This window comes from Pyxicephalus adspersus, chromosome 8 (assembly GCF_032062135.1).
Source record: "Pyxicephalus adspersus chromosome 8, UCB_Pads_2.0, whole genome shotgun sequence".
NCBI lineage: Eukaryota > Metazoa > Chordata > Amphibia > Anura > Pyxicephalidae > Pyxicephalus > Pyxicephalus adspersus.
The window spans coordinates 38,869,466-38,893,130 of NC_092865.1; the positions used below are offsets into that span (position 1 = coordinate 38,869,466).

General features: G+C 38.1%; 1 protein-coding gene across 1 annotated transcript in view; it reads left to right on the forward strand.

Annotated features, from left to right (window-relative positions):
- The window catches only part of KCNT2 (potassium sodium-activated channel subfamily T member 2), a 206,311-nt gene that overhangs the window by 47,064 nt on the left and 135,582 nt on the right, over positions 1 to 23,665 (forward strand). The window contains exons 7-9 of the mRNA XM_072420086.1: positions 322 to 385; positions 1,257 to 1,365; positions 17,538 to 17,646. Of these exons, the coding sequence (XP_072276187.1) occupies positions 322 to 385; positions 1,257 to 1,365; positions 17,538 to 17,646 (282 nt within the window). The remainder of the gene's footprint in view (positions 1 to 321; positions 386 to 1,256; positions 1,366 to 17,537; positions 17,647 to 23,665) is intronic.

The following is a 23,665-nucleotide window of genomic DNA, read 5'->3' on the forward strand; positions in this document are numbered from 1 at the left end:
AATAAATTATTTGGATTGCTGATCTTAACCATTGTAAAAGTACAAATTCCAATACCTAGTACAAGTACAATACTGATATATGTTAATATGAAAAAAATATATAAATATATATATATATATATTTATTGTTCATGAATATAGCACAAACAAGTTATATGAGATAATTAAGTTTTGGTACTAGATTACATTGTATGGCAATGAATTGTATCCCTTTTAATTGCCCCTCTTTATCCTATCATTCAAGAGCTTATAATGTGATAATCAGCTTTTCTGGACTAGTTCTTTATTCTCTTTTAGCTCATCAACTCTTTCTTTTCTTAGAATGGATGATGCAGAGGCATGCTTTATATTAAGCAGCAGATGTGAAGAAGACAGGACAGCAGCTGTAAGTAGAAATGGCACCATGGATATTACATTTGATGTTTTATTCTGACCACCCAATAACGTTTTAGATATATACACATATTTGCCCAACAATATGTACTTGGGGATTAGAGTTGTGCAACCTGTTACTATATAGGGTTATAAGAGGATTTTAGGAGTCACAGGGGCCAGAAATTGTCATTCTGTCATGTATCAATATAATTGTAAATATCCATATGTCAGTTTACTTAGATCTGAATACTTAACTATTTGCAGTTATTTCAAAGGACGGTAGAAGAATTTGATGATAGTCTAAAAGATGCTTTCTCTAGTATTTTCTTCATGCAGTAAAATGCATTAAAATATCTGAGTAATCTAACACTATCTTACTTTAGGGTTAATTGACAATCAGCTGTATAAACAACGCTATTTACAGACTAGATATTTTTCAAAATGTTAGGCATTATGGGTTTAGTTGCGGTAGTTTAGCTGCAAAAAAATTACTTGGAATTAATTAAATGTTTCAACAAATACCCTTTGGCTTCTCTAGTATATCTTTTTGTTACTGCATCAAAATCCTAACCTAGAATGCCTTCTACTACATAATGCTGAACAAAATGGCTACTGGGCGATTCCTATTTTCTTTGTCTCTTTGAAATTGTTTCTTTTAATTTGTTTTGGCAACATGAAGAATAGTAAGTGAATGCAAGTACTGCACCTTTTCCAGCATGACTCGTGATGGACATGAACAACATGCTGCTATAACATCATATCCCCGTTTATGCTTTCCAGTATACAAAACAACCTTCGTTTTGTTGCTTCTGTTGAATTTGCCTTGTTAATGTGTTTAGTTCTTATTAAAGGACACATTCTAATACTGATTTCCCATTTAGGATCATCAAACAATATTAAGGGCATGGGCGGTCAAAGATTTTGCTCCAAATTGCCCTCTGTATGTTCAGATATTGAAACCAGAGAACAAGTTTCATGTCAAATTTGCAGGTATGTTGATATTTATTACTATTTAAAAAAAATAAAATAATGTACAGCTCATTTATTACTAAACAAACTTTTTTTTTATTTAGTATACAGAAATATGATTTTCTGTAAAGGTAAGCTTTAGGGCCATCTAAAACACAGAACATTCTGTCTTCTCTTGGAACAAAGACCCTATTGACTAGTAGTGGGGTAAACAGTACCAAAACTTTTGGGGCTAAATCATTAGAGATTAGTTTGTGAAAATTTTTCAATGTGGGCCCTATAGTTGGATAGTTTCTCAACTTGATGGGTGTAAATGCATTATTTTAGTTCAAGGCATTAAAGCTAAAGACCGAATACATTTCTAAAGTGACCCCAACTTTAAAGTGTTTACTGCAATTCCAGTCAATATCTTTTGATAAAATTGACTAATTGCTTGGAAATAGTAATGAATATTAAGGAAACCCATGCCAGCCAAAGACTTAGGTTATTAACATAAGCATAGCTGATTCTAGGCATTGGCCCATAATACTCAGTAAAGGCTGAGTGCATATTTTACAAGTAGGCTGATGGTAGCCCTATCAAGATTGTCTGAAACATATATAATATTCTGAGAAGAATGGTATCATCTGTATAATAGTGACTGTACAAAGAAATGGCCTAGGGGACCATTTAGTAAGATCTTGCAGAATGGTATTAGAAGCGGGACATAATTATAAGTTTATAACTCCCAAATGTGATGTTAAGTGGGTCCCTAGATAGGGTAATGCCTTTTCACCTATTTAAAATGGCAATCATTTTTTAACAAGGTACTTTGGGCATCAGGTATTGAGATATAAAGAGCTGCTGATTTTAAAAAGTTTATTTTGAAATTAGATATTTGTTGAAAAACATAAAATTCTTTATCAAAGCAGGTATGGTTGGTAAGTGGTTGGTAATAAAAACAACTAATTATCAGTGTATGCTGCTACTTTATATGTCTTTGATCCTACAGTAAACCCAGAAATATCCTGAGCTTTCTAAAAAGTTTATATAAAGGGTTCCAGGGTTAATAAAAATAAAAATGGTGAAAGGGGGCAGCTTGTTGGGTACCTTTCTCAATATCAATATAATCAGAAAATACTATATTAACCTTCACCCTAACACGAGGTAAGTAATACAATGAATGAATCCATGACAACATAAATGTCTGCAGTCCTAAGTGCCTTAATACTGCATATATATACTCCCTAGATAAGGTGAATGGCTTTTTGACATCTGTTGATAATAACAGGTTATCCACTTCAGCAGTTTTAATTCAATGTATTAGTTTTATTTCCTTAATTATATTGTCGTCTGTTTCCTGTCCTTGCATAAAACCAACCAGATCAAGGCCAATAATCTGAGACAAAAAGGGTAGGATGCAGGTTGCAAAAAAATTGGCTAAAAGCCTTATATCAGTGTGTAACAAAAAAATTGGTTTATAGGTTGCACAAAACCTGGCATTTTTCCAGGTTTGCAGCTAGACTGTGTGCTAATGTTTGTTTATGGGAAGCTGACAGGGTTGCAATTTCTCTCACTAACAAAACAATCTTAACTTGTTTTTCATTTTTCTTTTTGGCCCCTAGCTTGATGAGTTTCTTTCTGATTGTGCATTTATGGGCCTCCCATAAAGTCATTGCTGATACATTAGAAGTATTGTTTACCCTAACATTCCTTACCTAATGATCGTAAAGCATTACCGATATGTACATGCATAGGTACATCTTTTAAAATGGTAGAATTGAATGATGATGAACTCCTGAAAAAAAGGTATAGTCTCCCTCGGTGGGAAAAATGGCCTACCAGGTATCCACCTGTTATTATTATTATTATTATTAATATTAGTAGTAGTAGTAAACAGGATTTATATAGCCTCAACATATTACGCAGCACTGAACATTAAATAGGGGTTGCAAATGGCAAACAAATACAGACAGTGATACAGGAGGAGAGGACCCTGCCCCGAAGAGATTAAAATCTAGTAGGTGGGGGAATTTCACACACAATAGGATGGGAGATATGTAGTGGTGGGAAGTAGTGACGGTTTCAAAGGACAGAAAAAGATGGGTAGGCAAGTTTGAAAAAATGGGTTTTGAGTGCTCTTTTAAATGAGCAGAAAATAGGAGAAAGCCGAATAGGACGGGGAAGACTGTTCCACAAAATTGGGGCAGCTCTAGAAAAGTCTTGTAGCCATGCATGTGATGAGTGAGGAAGTCAGTTGAAAGTCATTGGAGGAGCAGAGAGAGTGGCTGGGGGATTATTTTTTTACCAGGTCAGAAACGTAAGTGGGAAACGAACTGTGGAGGTATTTAAAGGCATAGCACAGGAGTTATGTATTTGATTCTAAAGTGAAATGAAAGCCAGTGTGGAGAACTGCAAAGAGATGCAGAGGAAGAGGAGTCTGGCTGCAGCAATCATAATAGATTGTAGAGGAGAGAGTCGGGTTAGTAGAATACCACGGGGGAAGAGGTTACAGTAGTCTTGATGAGGAAGGATTAGAGCATGTACAAGGAGTTTTTTGGTCTCTGGGGACAGATAGGGGCGGATTTTGGAGATGTTGCGTAGATGAAAGTGACAGGACCTGAAAATGTCTGAATATGGGGGGTATATGAGAAGGCAAGGTCAAAGGTGACACCAAGACATGTGCCTGAGGGGAGGGCCGAATAACAGTGTTGTTAACAGGTAAAAATATGTCAGGGGGAGATTTGGAATTTGAGGGGGGGATGATGATGAGTTCTGTTTTATCCAGGTTGAGTTTCAGGAATCGGTCAGACATCCATGATGAGATGGCTGACAGACAGCATGAGACCTTATCAAGGACTGAAGGAGACAAGTCAGGGGTGGACAGATAGATTTGAGTGTCATCAGCATACAGATGGTACTGTAAGGATATGAGACCACCGAGAGGAGGTGTACAGAGAAAAGAGAACCGGTCCAAGAACTGACCCCTGGGAACACCCACAGGGAGGAGAGTGGGCGAGGAGGAATTACCACTGAAAGAAACATGAAAGGAGCGGTCAGATAGATAGGAAGCAAACCAAGAGGGAGCAGTGTCACTGATACCAATGGAGCGCATGGTTTGTATTAGAAGGGGGTTATCAACAGTGTCAAATGGAAAGGAAAGATCAAGGAGAAGAAGGGGGGAAAGTTGCCTTGATACTTAGCTCTGATGAAGTCATTGACCACTTTAGTAAGGGCTGTTTCAGTGGAATGGGCAGCTGGAAAACCAGACTGGAGAAGGTCAAGAAGAGAGTTGGTGCTCAGGTAATTGGTGAGTCTTTTGTAGACAAGGCGTTCAAGAAGTTTGGAGACATATGGGTGGAGGGAGATAGGATGGTAGTTAGAGGGTAGGGAGGGGTCCAGTGAGGGTAGAGATGATGGGAGAGAAGAGTAAAACTTCATCCACAGTAACAAGGCTGAGGGAGGCCAGTGATGATTTACAGGTGAATGTGGTGGGTTTGGTTGGAGTGGCTCAGTGAGCAGAGACACTATCTCTGATTTTGTCAATTTTATCTCTAAAGTAGGTGGCTATGTTTTGTGCAGAGAAGGTTGTGGGGGGAGCAGGTGTGGGGTTTAGGAGGGAGTCAATTGTAGAGAGAGGTTGCGTGGGTTGAAAGCTTGGAAGGAAATGACAGCAGAGAAGTAATTTTGCTTGGTGACAGTGAGTTCAGTGTTAAAGCTTTGTAGCTTGGCTTTGTAGTCCACGAAGCCAGATTTTCTCTACTTGCGCTCAGCTGCACAAACAGCTTTTTGTAGCTGTTTAGTGTGATTGTTGTGCCAGGGTCGGGGGTTTGCAGGATGGGGATAGCAAAAGGTGGCAGGGGCAACTTTATCCAGAGCCAATGAAAGAGAGCGGTTTACCTGGGTGGCAGCTTCATCTGGGGAGGTGATTTTGGACAGAGTGGGGGCTAGGGCCGCAAGGCAGATTGAGAATAGGTTGTGGTCAAGGTTATGGATATCTCTCTGCCATTGATCAGGTCTGCGATGTGGCAAAGGGGGGCAAGAGTTCGATAGGTTGAAGGTGATAAGGTTGTGGTCAGAAAGGGGTAATGGTGAGTTGTCAAGGAGTGTGAGTTTGCAGAGTTTTGAAAATACTAGGTCCAAAGTATGTTTAGCAATGTGTGTGGGGCAATTGATATTCTGTGTGAGTCCAAATGAGGAGGCAATAGAGAGCAGTTTGGCTGAGGAAGGATGGTTGGGCTCATCCACTGCAACATTAAAGTCACCGAGGATGGGGGTGGGCAGGTCATGGTAAAGAATGTGTGGAAGCCAAGAGGCAAAGTTATCCAACAATTGTGAATACGGGCCTGGGGGGCGGTAGACAACAGCCACAAAAAGGGGTAAGAAGCTGAAGAGACAGAGTGGACTTCAAAAGAAGTGAAAATGAGAGAGGGAGGGGTAGGAAGGACTCTGTATGTACAGTTAGGTGAGAGAATGAGACCCACACCACCCCCTACTCTGTTGCCAGGTCTAGGGGTATATGTCAAGTGCAGGCCTCCATAGGAGAGAGCAGCAGCAGAGGCAGGGTCAGAGGAGGAGCCAAGCCAAGAAGCCAAGTTTCAGTGAGAGCCAGGAACATTAGAGATTTAGAAAGGAGAAGGTTGTGTATGGAGGTTAATTTATTGCCAACAGATCTGGCATTCAATAGACTGACAGAGAGAGGGGGTAAAAACTTTTGGGTAGGGTGAATGGGGATGAGTTTAGGAGAAGGAAGTGTCTTGCTGAGAATGTATGGAAGAGGGAGGCTGTGGAAAGACCAGGGTTGGGTGAGTTGTCATCAGAAAGTATGAGTAGAGAATACAGGTGCAGAGGCAAAGACAGAGAAATCAGGAGAGTGAAAGAGCAGAGATACAATGAGTTATCAGACCGGGGAGGACAGGGAGTAGTGCCAGAAAAGAGAGTGCGGGGTGAAAAATACATTTTAACAGATAACTATGAACCATATGCGTACAATAAACAATGTGGCAAACTGATGTCCACGAGAAACGGTCCTGTAATAAAGGTTAAAGTGATGCTTCTAGGCTTGGTGAGCTCCAGGAGTGGGATATGATGATTCAGTCAAAGAGATAGTTTGATGAAAGAGCAGTTCAGAATGGCACCAGCAGAGGATGAGTTGGAGTCCAGGTGGATGAATCAGTCCAGAGGCAGGAGATGGGATTTGCAGAGTATAAATATATGTCCAAATCTGTTGCAATTCCTGTGTCAATTCCCTGGATTAATTCCCATTGCAGTTAAAATTTGGCACTTAAGATATGGGCACGTGATCAGGCTCCCAATGTGACCTTGCCTGTTGTTTAAATAGAAGTGCTTTGGGCCCTGAATATGGATGGACCTGTTGCAGTGATTTTACCAATAATTTCTTTTTTTAGGAGCCTTATAGATCATTGAAAATTCCTCAAATTGGAAAGAGTTCCTATATCTGCCTGCCACATATATAGCAAATCTGGTTGTGACAAAATAAAATTGTCAATACGAGAATATTTATAATGTACCCTGAAAAAAAGGTATAGTCTCCCTCGGTGGGAAAAATGGCACACCAAGTAATCATCTGTGGCAGTGATTTTAACAATGGTTTCATTTTTTTAGGAGCCTCATAGATCATTGAAAATTTCCTATTGGAGGTATAATAAAGCAGGTTTAATATTGCCTCCTAGCAAAATACTTCTAAAGTGATAGAACATGTTGGAAGAAATGCACTTGGCCTGTATTCGGCAATATAACATTACCCAATGTCACTCCTCTTCCCTCCAAGAGCCATAGTAAGAAACGGAAGCAGCCATTAGGGTCTGCTAATTCCTAGATGGGAGAGAAGGATGAGCCTTTACTGATTATAAAAAGTTACTCCCTTAGATTTATCTATAGGTGCGGTTGCATAAAAAACAGAAGAAAAGTAAGAATTACACAATTTAGGTATATGGCCCCTTTTTAGGTGTGTCTCTTAAAGGAATACAATGCTTAGGGTTTCTTATGTTCTCTAAAAAGTAAAGTCCTCCTCTCAGGTATTTTGAGACCTTTCATATTTTGGGAAATGATCTTGGTATCAGAGTGGTTGCTTTTAGTACATGAGTATGTCATTGTAAGTGGTATATAAAGGAAAGACCAGGAAAGGGGGTAGAATACACTTTGCGCAAGGTAAAGGGGAATTTAGCAAGTTTCAATCACAGGGAGAAAAAAAGAGTCTCACATAATTCAAGGGATGGTTGTAGTTGGAATATTGCTCTTAGACATGGGACTAATAAAAGCTCCATTATTCATACATCACTAGAGGAACCTCCACAACATATTGTCATCTAAAAGAATTCTAGGTCAAGGCAAAGCATAATTAATCATATAAGTAGAATCTAAAATATAGTAAATATAAACACCTGAAATCACAAGAAAAGCTTCCAAATGTAGGCATTGGTAACAAACAATCATGTTTAGGTAAAGAACCCAGTCCCCTGCTAATATGTTAGCAACAAGTGGACTAGAATTGGGGTCTATATTTAAGGAACTCCCAAACTGAAGACCAAGGTTTATGAAGCAGGAACAGAATTGAAGTTTGGGTCGTCATCTCACCATGCATTCTGGTGGAAGGTGATCGGCAATGTTAAGGCAAGGGCTTACTTGGAGATGATGTTGATAAGTTCCCCTATGTGGGTGGGAGAAGGAATTCTCCATACCACTCTGGTACTGACACAGGAGTTATTTGCAAGGCAGATTGAAAACTTATTAGATACTCCAGTGTACACATCCCTGTAAGGGTATAAGTTTGCAGATGATCAGATTTCATGTATAGACCTAACAAAAATCTAAATTACTAAGAAGCGAAAGGGAAACAGAATAGTAGTGGATTGTCCCAGGGGAGATAACGTAGGGCAAGAAAGGTAAGGAGCGAAGGAGTGGGAACCAAGAGGGAAGAGAAATGGGTGGGGGTGTGTGTAACCACCCAGACAGGAATTAGAAATTGCACTCAAAGGGACAACAACTCGGGGGATGGCTTGAAGTATAAAAAAGGTTTTTCTATCCACATGAGTAAACATTCTCAAATGTATTATGCTTTGGGTAATATTTTGAAGACATTACACAAAAAAAGATATACATGGCTATCTTTACTGGAATAAATATAAAAATGTGGATAGAAAAAGTGAACAGCACAATAAGCACAGATGAAACATGAAAATAGTGAATAGAAAAAGATGCCAAATCTCTTCTGCCTTCATCAAGGTGTTTGCTGCCACCTCACTACATGTTTAATCAGCCCAATTAGATGAGCTATGTAGACAAATTCATTGGTATATTAATATGATAAACTCAACATTGTAGCCATATTTACTAAAAGAAATCACTAAACTAGCCATTACAGCACAAGTTTTTTTTAGTAAACCATTGATTCGTTCAGTACAAACTGCTGTCCAAGATTTGTGCAACTAGAAAACAGAATCCTGATTGTTACCAATGCAGGCAAAAATAAATATAGCCAATACACTTTAGGGTGAGCTAATATTAATATTTGTTTTAAGATCCTAACTCCAAATAACTTCCAAAAATTGGTCAGTATTTAAGGTGTTTATTATACTCTTTTTATTTCTTCATAATTGAGACAATACAGCACATGTTTCATCTATGAGTAGATGCTGGGGATTAAAGAGATTTTGAAATGATATAATCATTTGGGGACTAGTAAAATTTTCCTTTATATCTAGTCAGTTTTAGAGTAAATAACTTTTTTTCTGCAGTTTTAGAAAGTTACAATATATATTTTTTTTATATTTTGGAATTTCATTATTGCATTTTATCAGAGTGCCCTATTGTTTTATTGTGTATTGATATTAATGTTCACTGAAATGAGAACAGTGTCACAAAATATTATCTCATGAAATGAAAATGAAACATGTACTGAGATATTAACTGCTCTACTTCAGAACAAATACATTAAATCAAACAATAATAACAACAATAATAATAAAAACTAGACACGTCTAAAAATGTATCTTTGGTGTAACAGACAGAAAAGAATATAATATCTATTAAAAATGTTAAAAAGTTTATGAATATTATAATAAACTCTTTAGAGGCATATTTATAAGGTAGTGGATGTGTCACCAACCAAGCATTCACTGCAGGTGTACAGATTTTGCATTTCTGTTCGTATTACAATATAGCTATAATAATGTTTTACTGGAAGATGCATGATGAATGAGGTAATTTATCTTCATAATATTGTGAACTCAAGGCAAATAACTAAATACACAGCTGAAATACAAAAATCATTATCATTTTAATCAGCCACCCTACCAGAAAGCATAGCCAGGTCAATGACTCTCCTTTTCCCCACTGCAGTTAGGCACAAGAGATGGGCAAAACTGGCAATTTTGAATTTGGCATAAAATTAAAAATTGACGGAAAGTTTCAATTTTCAGGACGAATTGTAGCGCACAGTCACCAAATTTTTGAGAGATTTACAAAGCTTCTAAGCATGTTACCGCTAAAATTGTGGGGCTTGTGTGGAAAGCCTGTAGGATGTATACATAGTAATATCATCAATATAGGGAACAGTAAACTAAAGTAAAGTGAAATTGTGTGTTTATTTTAGGGCCCCACAGGTCTCCAGAATTCCCTAGCAATTTTAGTGACAATACTAGGTTCAAGGACTTCTTTTTTTTACTCCTATTGATTTAAACCTTGAAAGTGAACATTTCAAGAAAAAACTAAAGTGATTGAAATGTTTATGCTCATCCTAACTAGGCTACGTAGCTTTGTCACCAAATCCTCCCTGATGAATGGACAATGAAGTAGAATGAGGAAAAGGTAAGACTTTGTTCTCCCCTTCAAGCTTCTAGTCTTTAGTGTTACACTAAAAACACCATGCAATGCAGTAAAGCGTCATCCACTCACAGATCTATCATTCTTTAGTCTTTGTTCTGCCATGTAGGGGAATACATAGCTGTACTATTCTTCTCTACACCTTCGGTTCAGCAGTAAATCTGTTGGTGTTTTGTGTATACATTCTCCTAAACCTTCTAGTCCTGGGAAACACTTATGAGGTGGTTCCCCTTTATTTCCAAAGTAGGATTAGTACATGCTTTAAATTAAGCAGATGAGAACATCAAACAACATGTTACCAGATGAATGACTGAGTAGAAAAGATACAGAGAAACAGATTGAGTATATGGGGGAAGTGACTGTACACCATGTGACTAAAGACATGTAACTCCTCAGAGAGTTATATGACAATGTGATTTTAGAGCCGAGTAAACTGGATGTTATAACATGAGGAGCGTGGTAAGAACAGAGACAGTTTGGAGTCCACACCATAGGGAGCAGTGCGCACATACTGTATCTGCCCCATCATAGGACATATCATAAATGGTGACTCTCAGCACGATGTAGCATAACTAGTAGAGACAAACTGTACCTAGCCTGCTGTAAGAAAAGGCAGATGGGCCAAAACAAGAGAATAATGGAGAAACCCTGTTCATGGGATTTAACCTACCAGTAAATAGCCCAAGAAACAATCCTTTAGACCTCTGGGGTATTCTTACACATATATAGAATTTAGTCCACTAGGTCAGTACACTGAGGGGGGTACAACTGTCCAAACAGGCAAACCTGGAGCAGGCAGACCTGTCCAACTGATATAAAGAGGACCCCCAAGCCAAAGAACTTGGCCTAATTGTTGGAGAGCTTGTGTAACAAGTGATGCTGCACAAAGCAGAGATATGTTAAAATAATGACAATACCATTTAGGGACATGGCTGAGGGGTGAATCTGGTGGAAACGTTCAGTGAGAAAGTTCCCATTGTTGAAGATGATCCATATGCATACCCAGTTTAGAAATTGTCCAAAAGTGCTACAGTACTGAGTTGTGGCCTACCCCAGTGTTATATAAAGGTCAGCACCAATAAAAGCAGGCACTTTTGTGCATCACATCTGGACCTTGGTGTACTCTCAAGGTCCCTGGAGCCTTATTAGAGAAAGTAGATGGTGCTGAAGAACTTAGAGCAACAGCTAGTCATATATGTAAAAAGTCCAGCTAGGTCTGTATAATGGTGCAAAATGTAGGTTTGCTTCTGATTTACAAATGATCAGTTGACAGGGGAAACATCAAGGATACGTGGCTGAATTCCCTTATTTTATCCAGCTGGAGCTTAAGATAGTCATCTGGAATGTTTTGTGAGATACTTTGGTCTCATTGATGTCCCATTGGCCCTATTCTCAAGTTACTCTCATAATGGTTTCTTTGATGCTATAAATGTGTACTTTACAATTTTTCACATTTCAAGAGCCCAGAAGGCATGAGAACAGCATTCAATGTACTCGGTTTAGCTTAATACAGAATGTTTGGGTATCATCTAGAATTTAAAAATGCATACTACTTTATTACGCTTGAGTATTATTTCTTCTTGACTTTTTCTTGATCTATCAATGATTGTAGAAAAACCTGCTGTTGTTAATATAAGTATCTTTCCCTTTCCAATTGCAAACCTCTCAACGCCAAACAAGATGTTTTTTGGAAACCTTGGTAAATCCTGTCTAACCCTAAGGAGGTTTAATTGTCTCCAACTAGAAAAACAAGACCTTTAGTTCAGATCTAGGCAGTGCCTGTATCAAGGTCCTTAAATAGGAGTTCCTTTTAGACTGTAATAGTTGGAGAACTGGTGCAGGAGTAACTATGTAACTTACTGCCCAAAAAGAAGGTTAGACTGGCAATTCTCAATCAGAAAGCTGAGAAACAGTTTGGTTTCCACAAATGAATAGAGGCACTATGCAGCTCACAAGAGTGTCTGGAAATGTGCTGGGCCTTACTACATCCACTGCATTGGTGTCATGTAGATAAGTTTCATAGAGACTCCTTGCTGAAACAGATTTAGTCACTGAAGGCGTTCTCCACTCCACACCTTGTAAATCTAGCCTCATAGATGTCTAAAAGGACTGGTTATATCTTGGACATAACTTCACCCAAAAGTCTTCACCCAATAGTCTCACAAGTGAGCATATACTGCCAGATCTCCTGTGTACTGCTGTCTCCTTCCTTGACCAGGGTACAGCATAAGAAGTCCTCCACTGCTGCAACCAATTGATCTAAACACCCCAACATCCACTTACCCCCCAAAAAAGGACCATTACACATTTTTGGAAGAAAAATTGGCCACAGCAGCCCCCATTTATTAACACCATGTTCTTAAACACAACAATTTTATAGTAATAACATTTTTAAGTATAAACCGGAACAATTCTTCTTGCAGGTCCATGAAAGTCACCAATCTTCCTTAGTAATCCGGCTGTCTCCGCTCCCCTGCCAGGCCCCCAGGCGCTCATACCCCGCCTCAGGGACAATTAGCGGACCCCCATACTCCAACTTAGCCTCCACAACAACCAAGTGTCATGCAAGGCTAACCTTACTGTCCCAAACCAAACTTTTCCGTGTCCCCATCTCCTCTATATTTTTCCATTACCCCCCTCTAACTTCCATGGACCCGAACAACAAAAACCTGCCCCTGCCTGCTGCTGTGACAATGCCCCCCCCCCCCCCCTAAAAATAGGGAGGGAGGGTGGGAATGCAGTCCACTAGTAATTCTTTCAAAAGTGCTGCTCCCTTCCCCAAGACCACTTCTTTTTAACCCTTCATTCTTCACCACCCCTTCATCATCCCCTCCAATCATGACACCAGCTTTTCCCACATTTACCTCCCCTCTCTTTTTTTTTTATATCTTTTTTTTTTTTTACTTAAACTTTAAACCTCTATTTCCTCCACACCATTGCTCTGAGGTCCCTTCCCCTCTTCAACCTTCTAACCTTCCCACTTAAATTTTTAACCCCACACACAGCCATGCGGTCCCCCTCTTCACCATCCACCAAGCTTTCCCCTGAACTTTTAACCCCCCCACCTTCAGCCTTCTATACTCCCCCTGTCATGAGGCCTTTTGCCCATCCTGTTGCTTCAGGCCTGCTCTCTCTGGACATGTCTGTAAATGGTATTTGAGTGCCTGAAAGGTGGTAGGAGCCCTTCAAAAATGTGTGCTCAAGCTGCCAGTTTCAGGTCATGCTACTTTTTTTTGCCCAATGTATTGTTTGATAAATAAAACATTCAGAAAAATGTGACAGATGAGTAAACAAGCAATAGGTTAATAACTAGAGGCACAGATATTTAGGAAACAAGTACAATCTAGTGCAAAGAGATTATGGATAGTAAGGGGCAAACTAAAAGAAATTATTAAAAAATAATACTAACCAGGTTGGCAAATCAAATTGTCAGACAAATGGGAAAGACATGGTTAACCACTGTTGTTTTTTGGCCAGTGAAAGTCAGTTTCCTAAGACATATTACTGAACCAATATATGCCCAAATTGTTGGATAAAACAAGGGAGCTGGCCATAGCATTGTCAGAGTCAAATCATTGCCCAGCCAGTTTCCTGGCAAATCAACTTTTTTTCTGGGTAAAACCATACTTCTTCTTTTTCACAGGAGAAGCCCATATAAAGAATCTCATACTTATTAATAGGAGGTTAGATAATACAGAGTAGAGGTCCTAGTAATTCCTCATACTATATTCAATGCAGACAAGGGCTTATTGGTAGGAGTTGAACAAATAGGCAAAAAGAGCTTAAATAGCAGCAGTTTAAAATCTTTATCTATAGGGAAGTTCTGCTACTAATTTTCACCAATATGACTGTTGATCAGTTAACTGTTATTGTCATCAAAAGATTACCACAGTCCAGGAGAGCACCATTTCTTAAAAGAACAAAGCATCATGCCAGCTTTCTCAAGATTTTGCTTCATACAAACATCATTGCAAGCTTATAATGTAAATCAATTAATAGGTGACAGAGAGCACAGGAGTCAAAAAAGAGTAAAAAGTAAAATAATTAATTATGAAGTTTGTTTTGCTATGAAGAACTGGCAATATCTATTGTTACCTAAATGCAACACTGTAATGTACCAATACTTTATTGTTGCCTTGTTAATTTATCATGTGTTGATGGCCAGGTATGGACCTTGTTTTTGCTGTAGTATATGTAGTATATGTTGTGGCATACAAGTCTATTAGCCTCATCATTTAAGTTTAATGTAAAAAAAGAAGTTAATATATAACACAACTTGTTTAGCAAAATGAATTCTGAAGTAAGGTATTAACTGAAAACATATTTTTCTAAATGTTCCCATTGTGTATAATAATTCAGTGTAATGTTCTGCCTAGATAGAGATTTTGTTAGAAGATAACAGAATTATCGTTGTTGATTTTCCTCTGAGATAGAACATTTGCATAAAGTAAAAGCTTTTATTCCAGTAGTGAGCCACATCAACCTATTCTAATGAGTATAAAGATCACATAAAACAGTTTATGTTCCTTATCATTCGGTTGAAGTGTTGCTTTGTTTTAATTTCACATTTTACTATCTGCAAATCAAAAGTTTAAAGCTAAACTCCAGGCAGATATAAAAGGCACAAACGCTAGAAACTCTGTATTTAATAATAAACATATTTACACAGGAAAAGCAGCCTCTTACAGTCCTGGACAGCAGAGCTTAGACTCGATGAGGGAAAAGGAGCAGAAAAAGACAATCAATTGCCCCTTCTTTAATTGTTCAGTCACTTGGGAAAGCCATGTGATGTAATTACAGGGCCTGCTCCTTGGGAGTCGGGAGGAGTTCAAAGTCTGCCGTTCTCTGTTGCCAATGACCAAACGGCATATATCAATGCAGGGAAGACAGGGACAGGGGCTGCTCCTATAGCTCAGCATAGTCATCCTGCCATCTCTAGTGCTTCCATACTCTGGAGATGCTGTAAAGTATGCAGGCAAACTTTTATTTCTCCCTTTTACTGAAAACAAAACAACCCTCTACCCTGTATTAACACCAAACCCTGAACAAGCTTCCCGAGTCTGCTGTCATCATTTGTTTTTTTAAAACTGCCTGCAGAAGCCATTATATATGCTCATCTTGCTGCCTGAAAAAGCAGTATTATTAGCATGTTGTTACCACTGATTGACAACCACAGATTGACACATCGGTGCTAATTTTCTAAAGCCTATGTGCAAAATGGTCATGCATAAATCTTACTTAAACCAGCAAATCAGCCTGGCATTTAGTACTATGCTCTCACAATGCGTTCAAAGGTGCCAGCTGATCAGTGCCTGACATGACATGCCTCAATATAAATGTGCTTTTCTCAAACAATTTTTGTTGTTCTGGTGATTTGGTGGGCTAAACATAAAACACTTTAACTCAAGACATGCAATAATGTAGTGCTACCAAGCAAAAAGGAGTGACAGGTTTTTTACTCACTCGTCATGAATTATTTCCTGGAGGACATTTATAAAGCAAGTCATTCAGTAAAACTATGAAAAAAGACCTTTGTTGTAGCTGTCAGCTTAATGTGCTAAATGTACCTGTGGGTGTTCAGTTTTGTACAACCCTGATAACCTTTGCCTTTGGTTCATTCTTAGAATGTGTTATACTATATTGAATGATATCTGTTATCCTTTCAACTCTTTTGGCCATGCTACAGGACAGGATCTGAGTCAGGTAGAGATGTGATATAAGATGTGAATCCTGTGGATAAGTGAAATTCTAAACTGGCTTGGTCAATTGTAAACAGAAAAACTGATTCTGGTGGTCAGAGCAAAAACTTTGATAGTATATCAAAGTTTAGGTATAGTCAGGTAAAATGTTTTCTCTGACATCCCTAAAAATGTATGATTTTGTTCCTAGAACCTGCACTTTGGTATTTGCAGATAGCTGTGGAAGTAGGTGGGTGGCTGTGAATAGGTCTTTGAGGAACTACTTCTATTAGATGTTGTGTTGTAATGTACTGCAAGGAGATAGAGGTGCACTGTAAGGGTTATAAAGGGAGGTGATAGGGCAGGGAAATCTGTGGTGGACTGGATAGCTGGCGAGCACTGAAAGGTGGTAAGTGATGTGGAGGGAATTTGGGGAACTATAGGTGGCTGGAGAGCTGTGAAATGGGGCAGGGGGACATTTCAGGTGGATGGAGGGGGCTGTGAGTGCTAGTGATAGGCATACATTTCAATAGTTTGGCATCTGTGAAGGAGGCTGCTTAAAAAGATCTGGTTAAGCAAGCGACTGCAGTCCCTGCAAGGACACATTTAGCACCTGCACATAAACATGCTTTAGTTCAGCACTAGTGTGTCACTGAATGCTTTGCATGGATTCACTACATGCATGCTGCTGACACAAAAGGAGGTCCTAATTTTAGTGTTTTTTAGTGTTTAAGACCAGCAGTGTGAGCCGAGCAACAGAAAATCAGCCAGCAGTAGTGGGTGCTGGCCCAATATTAGTGCCGAGCGCTGGGAGGGTTTTGCAGCAATAAGGTCTGGCACAGGTGGCACAGGTCTTTACAGTCAGAATTAGCAACATCACAGCAGTCATATGATCTTTGAAGGCAAGAATGTCCAATATAAATAACCATGTAAAAGAATAAAAAGGCTGCCAGGACAATCAAAGCCGAAACCTAGCCTTGGTAATGGCACTCTTTTTTTCTTTTTAAACACTTTATTTTTAACATTTTTCCGAAAATTTACAACAATGAACAAAGAACAGAGCATGGATACACGGGAAAGAAACAATGTGTACAATAAATCACAATATATTCACAATAGAGCATATGAAGGATAACAGTTCGCACTTTCGTAAAGAGTAGGAAGGGCATTATACACCAGATTTTTCTACCATCAAGCCCAAAACACAATATGGAGGGAGGAGAGCCTCGTCCTGAAAAGGAAAACCTCAGCCCCAAACACATAAATCCAGACCTCAGTACATATCCCAGAGTCCCAGCCAAAGTTTGTATTCTTCTGTCTCTCGGAACATAGTCCAAGGGGCCAATGTCTCAGTGAACTTTTCCTCTCTGTGGTAGAGACCAGCAGTGAGGTCCTCCATATTCTGGATCTCATTGACCTTATGGAACCACATACTCAAAGAGGGAGGGGTGCCACTCCTCGACAGCGCTCTTTTAGACTTATATGAACTCTGTCACAAGACAAATATGGGGCTATCCTTACTGATCCCCCTAAAATACTTGTTACAACTGTTATGTTGAAATTAAATCTCCAAAACTCTCTGAAAAACTGACTCATAACAACATTGAAGATAAGGATAAGTGAAAAGACATTTTGTGGCTGGATTTGATATTTAATCTGTCTTTAATACGTGAATGTGAATTTATTTTGCAGATCATGTTGTATGTGAAGAAGAATTTAAATATGCAATGCTTGCGCTGAACTGCATATGCCCAGCCACTTCTACATTAATCACTCTTCTAGTTCATACCTCAAGAGGACAGTAAGTATTCTATGGTGGTTGAATGCATTCTGTTTAGTGATGTGACACCTCTCAAGTTAAGAAGGTATTATGGAGTGACTACACCTAATCCTTGCAATATTAATCTTTTTTCAGCAGAACCTTCATCTACAATAATAACGTTGGTCACAAACATTTTCGTGCCAAACAGAATAAAGTCATTATATGTTATGTTTGATGCACAGATTCCAAATATGGTATTGGTTTTGCTAGATTGGCTCCAGTTTTTGAAATAATTACCTCAATAATAACCTCATAGAAAACTAAACATGAAAAGTAAGCAAAATTAAACTAGATATGTCTACGTATACAAAATTAAATTTTTGAAATATTTAATGTCAATATATTCTATAGAAAAGAAAGGGGAAATGTCAGGAGGCATTTTTTCAATTACTTGAAGTGATATACTTTGGGTTGCCCAGCCTAGTTAGGGTAGAAGAGAGAGTAGGTTTTTTTTAGGCAAATAGAAGTTCAAACATTTATTATTAGTAGATTTTTGTGGTCCTATTGGTAACATAGAACAACTATTCTAAAAATTATTTTCAAACAAATCAGAGAGCACAGTGTGCAGTATTAACATTATATAACTTCGGGAACTTGACATACTTTTTGATCATTGTTGAAAAGTGGTAATACTGTGCACTGTGTTCTCATTTTCTCTGTTTTGTTTGACCACTAAAATCTATTATTAATAAATGTTTGAACTTCTATTTGCCTATAAAAAACCTACTCTCTTTTCTACCCTCCTTTTCTAAATGTATTCTTTATTCAGTATATTTACATAACATTGAAAAACTTTGTTTGTATGATTTCCTTTTATGCTGATGATCAGGACAATCACGTTGAAGACTCCAGCAGTAGTCTGCCATCATGTGTCTATCCCATCTGCCCTGATACCTTTCTTCCATCACCTTTATATCTTGATGGAATCTCTCTTTCTTCACTGAAATCACCAAGGTTTTCTAGAAATTTTTGCAAATGGCTATGGAGATAGTGTACCTTTATGCTCACAGTAGCACCCTCATTTTTAGAGTTTAAGAACAAGTTTTGTACCAGTTCTTCATGATTTTGTGCTTTATGGTTACCCAAGAAGTTATTGACAACCGTGACATAGCTGTGCCAGGCAGAAGCTTCAGTATCAGTCATGTAACTTGTGAAATTTAAATCATTTATCAGTTTTCTAAATCTGGGGTCCATCAAAGATGCCTGCTTTTAATTTTTCAGTACTCAATCCAGGGAAGAATCTACAAATGTATTTGAAGCAATCACTGTCCTTGTTCAGAGCTCTATTAAATTGCTTAAATAATCCCAACTTTATGTGTAGTGGAGGGAGAATGATTTTTTTCTTTGTCAACCATAGGGTCATTAATGATGTTCTCTGCACCTTTTTTCATGTTTTCCCTTGGAGGCCATGTCACTTTTTTCCAGGGATCCTGCTTTGCTCTACTATCCCTCAAGTAGATAAAACATGGGAACTTTGTGTATCCACTTTAGGAAGTTCACCATTAATAAATCAACACATATGGACCATTGCTGTTCATGATAACAAAGCTTTTGTAAGACCATTTTGATATTTTCATATTCTTCCTTAAGTTTTGATGAGTAACCAATTTGAATTGATGCATAGCAGTTGCCAATTATGCAGTAAAACAGATTTCAAATTTCAAGTGGAACAGTCTATGAAAAGCCGCCAGTCTTCTGCTTGGTATTCTGGTACTCCCATATGGGCTAGAAGTCCAGGGATTTTACAACAGTACACAAAGTCTCCATCTTCACTGAAATATGGTAGGAGTGTCACCTCTCTTGTCCTATAAAATGGTATTTTAACTTCCGGTCAGTTCTTTTCTTTTAGCCTAGATGCTAAAATTTCAGATGCTTGTTTTGACAAATAGGACACTTATTAAATAATTGAGCCCTTCTTGGGAGAACTGCTGGTCTGATTAAACACTTCCTTCATATTCACTTCCAGTGCTAACTCCTGGATTACACTCCAAACCCTGTATATCCTCCATGTCGGATACAGGAATATCAGGGAGTACTGAACACTGGTATGGGAATATCAGCACCATGCGGCACAGGTCGTCTTGCTGATTCCAAATCAGGGTACTCCCACTTGTTTTTCTTGTATATATTGAAACCTTTTACATTCACAGCACAAAAATAACAATCGTTATGATGATTTTTGAACTCTCGCCATACCATAGGTATACCAAATTTTAAACTTTTTAGTTTTCCATTTTTCCACTGAAGTAGACACTCTTCACAAGTTTTGCATACCATATGGGGAGCCCAATACTTATCTTGGTCCCCCAGTTTAGTACCAAAATATGCAAGATTTGCTTGTTTCACAAATTCTGTAATGTTTCTTCTCTGTTTTTGCACAAATGTAGCAGAAAACATTAGAGTTATTTAAACAACTTCTTCTTGAAGAACTCATATTTCCGTAAAAAAAGAAAATGTATGAATAAAAAGAAGGCAAATGAAAGTTTCATGAAAATAATGCTTTGTTTAATATATAAAATGAAAAACATCAGTTTAAATAAAGATTGATAGTAATATGCTGTGTTAACATTTGTTGTTGGTAAAATTGGCTATTCCGATTCCTTTATCACAAGAACTAGAGCCAATTCAAAGAATCTGATGTCATTTCTGGATTCAGCAGACCTGAAATACACTAAATATATTGAATAATCCTTGGCAAGTGGAAAAAAAACTTTTTTTGTTGCGCTGTGTAATATAAACCAATGCAAAAAAACTGCTTGTTGGGCTTACTATATACCATTTGTGAACATGATATATCTTGTTTCCTAAAACTGAAGAACTTCCTTCTCCTTCTGTCACTCTTGTCCATCTAATTGCTGGGGGGAACAACATTTTTTTTTTGCTCTTTTAACTCACTGAAAGCCATGGTCATGTGATGCTCCAGCATTGGGTCTTCTCTGCTTCTTCCTTGTTACATTCAGTAGCATCCTCTTTTAATGTCCATGTCACTGTCTGTTGTGCTGTCCAGCTGTACCCTCTGACAATGGAGAAGATGTCCGTACAAGAGCACCACTGGGGATTGGTTACTGCAGGTGAATAAGCAACACTGCCTCAGAACTGGTGCCATCAAGTGACCTGGGCGGCAACTTTGAATAAGTATATGTTCCTAAATAAGATTAGGGACACTATAATGAGTAATGTGAGATGGGATACTCAGGGGTAGAAGAAAGGGAAGAAAAGGTGATTTTGCTTGGAGATAAACTTCAGTGCTACTGGTCCCTATTTTGACATCATTGCACATTATTAAGGAGCAGCAGTCCTGCATTGTACTGAAGGACACAGAGTCCCCTGCATTCCAGAATGTGAGAGCAGAAGAAAGAGAGGAAGGGAATAAAAATAAAAGGGATATGGGACACTGCAGGCAGCCAAAGAGGTTGGGTTGTGTGTTGTGTTGTAAGGCACTGCAAGGAGAGAAAGCAACTGCTTATGTTTAGCCTTCCCTGGTTCCTAATTATCCCCCTCTCCAACATGCTAGTAAAACAATTTACATTTTCTTTACATACCCTATTTTACATCCAGTGATGTCTTTAGGAGATGCAAATATGAAAATGTCTTGATGAGTAAATTGCAGTCTGTAGGGGTGGGTGTTCCTAGGCAAGGTGTATATGCATGCATATTGTCCTAGGAAATGCCCACATATCTCCATGATTGATAGAACTGAAGTTTAATGAATGAAAGTGACAGACTATGGACAGTAAGGGTGTGTACACTCATTAGATCCCTGTGATGCTATTTTGTGATTGTTTATAGTGCAAGATAAATGAACAAGCCCTAGACACACAGCGCAATTCTGTTCTAAGGAGGGCGGGGGGAGGACAAGTTAGCAGCACCTTGCTGTTCTCTCCTAAATGGGAATGCACAGCGATCATTCCTGGTGGTCATTCATCAATCTGTTAGGGTGGATTGATGAACAACATTGAGGGGAGACGGTACACAGAACAGTCATGCCAATCTGGGTCCACACTCATCTGACATGTATATGTCGTCTAAGACTGGGGGAGTAGAAGCTGGATGTTGCTGAATGCCCTTCAGCCAGGAAATAAGAGGGAAAAAGGGATCTATCTGACTTTTAATGCACACTGAAAGAAGCTCATAGAGTGCTGTGAAATCAGTAATTTCAGTAAAGGGGAAAAGCCTGGACAACTATGCAAGTCGAAAGGTAAGGCTCCAGTTCTGCTTTTACTAAAAGGGTTGGAGTTCTTTTCTTTTTTCCCTTTTGATTCTTTGCATCTATTCTCCTAGCTGTGTCACAGAAATATAGATCTTACCAATACAATATGAAGAATAAGAATGAGCAGCTTCATTTTAAAAGTCTATTTTCTGCCTGCATTCTAATTTACCGTAGGTAAGATATAGAATACAATACCTTGTGTAAAGAATGAAAATGTCACAGATATGTATTGTATCATTGCTGCTTGGCTTATTTGTAGAGAGACCTTTATAGACATTCTCAAGGAAAAGAAAATTGAAGTTAACCCCATATTTGCCTTAACCATAATTGTATGACTGTCTACAGAAGCTATATCTTTATTTCCTCTACTGGCAATAATGAAAAGAAGATTCTTCTTAGTTCATAGGTTTGTTAGAAGGAAATAGTTTTCATCTGGTACCCTGCTGGTTTAGGGATTAGGAGGGTGGAATGGTGTTTTATGAGAAGCTGTGAAGGTGAGGAAACATTATCTTATGTTTTTTGATCTTTGCTTTTTCTTTTAAAGCTTCTCTTCCTCTAGAGAAAACGTCCCTTTATTGAACAAAAAAAACAAAGCGCAGAAATGAAAAAAAAATGGGTAAAATTGTCACAAGAATAACAAAGCGCAGAAATGAAAAAATTGTTAAAGTTGTCACAGCAGCAGGACGAAATTGGCAAAATTATGAATATGTTATACTTTATCTTAAAAAAAAAAAAAAAAAATATATATATATATATATATATATATAAATATATATATACATACAGGTAGTCCCCGGGTTACATACGAGATAGGGAGTGTAGGTTTGTTCTTGAGTTTGTATGTAAGTCGACACAGGTACATTATTTTCATAAATGCAGTTAGGACAGATGTTTGTCTCAACATATTATTAGGCAATGTAGTCTCTGTTACTGTATAAAATCCTCACTGTGAGTTAATCACAAACAAAGCAAAAAAACCTTCAAAACTTTATGGAGCCGGTGAAGACGGCAACAGGACAGGGACAGGTGACTGTAACTAAAAAATGACAATCCAACAGGTAAGGTTTTTTTTCTTGTTACTGCAGAAGGGGCATCTCTTGTCCTTTCTGCAAAAAAAGATCTGCCTGGTAACAATTATTGAATGGTTGTTGGGGACCAGTCTTGTGTGGCTGTTAGAATGCTAAGGATATTTTTATATCACTCCAAAAGGATCAATTAACCACTGCAAGGGTTCATAATATTTTTTTTTTTAATTTTTAGTTTTGCCTCAAGAATAAATAGAGCCTTGGCTATGTCTGAATTTTACCTTTATGTCTTATCTTATTAAATCTTGGCTAAGCTTCGGTGGTAACAGCAAATTAGATTGCTACACACTGTTAGAAGTGTATGATGACACAGACGTCTTTTAGGCCAACCTGAATGTCTTTTACTTTGTCCAAATGATTATTTGCCTTACTTTTTCTTTCCTTATATTTTAATTAGTTTAGCATTTTAACACAGGGTACATTTTGATAAATTTCTTTTTCATTTTAACCCTTTTCTTTTTTAATATTATTTTCCAATTTTGGCAAACAGCTGTGAAAAATAGTACAATGATAAATTAAACTATTAAAAAAAATTGATCTAAACTTTAACGTGCTAACGTTTAAGAATGTTTAAAACCCTTTTAACTATAAAGCGGAACAGAACTGAAAAAAAAATCTGCCTTTGTCCCAGTGCAAAGGAAGCGCCACCATCTTTCCTCTTCCAGCTTCTGACTAGGTCACCCGATCTCGCACAGCGCAGTGT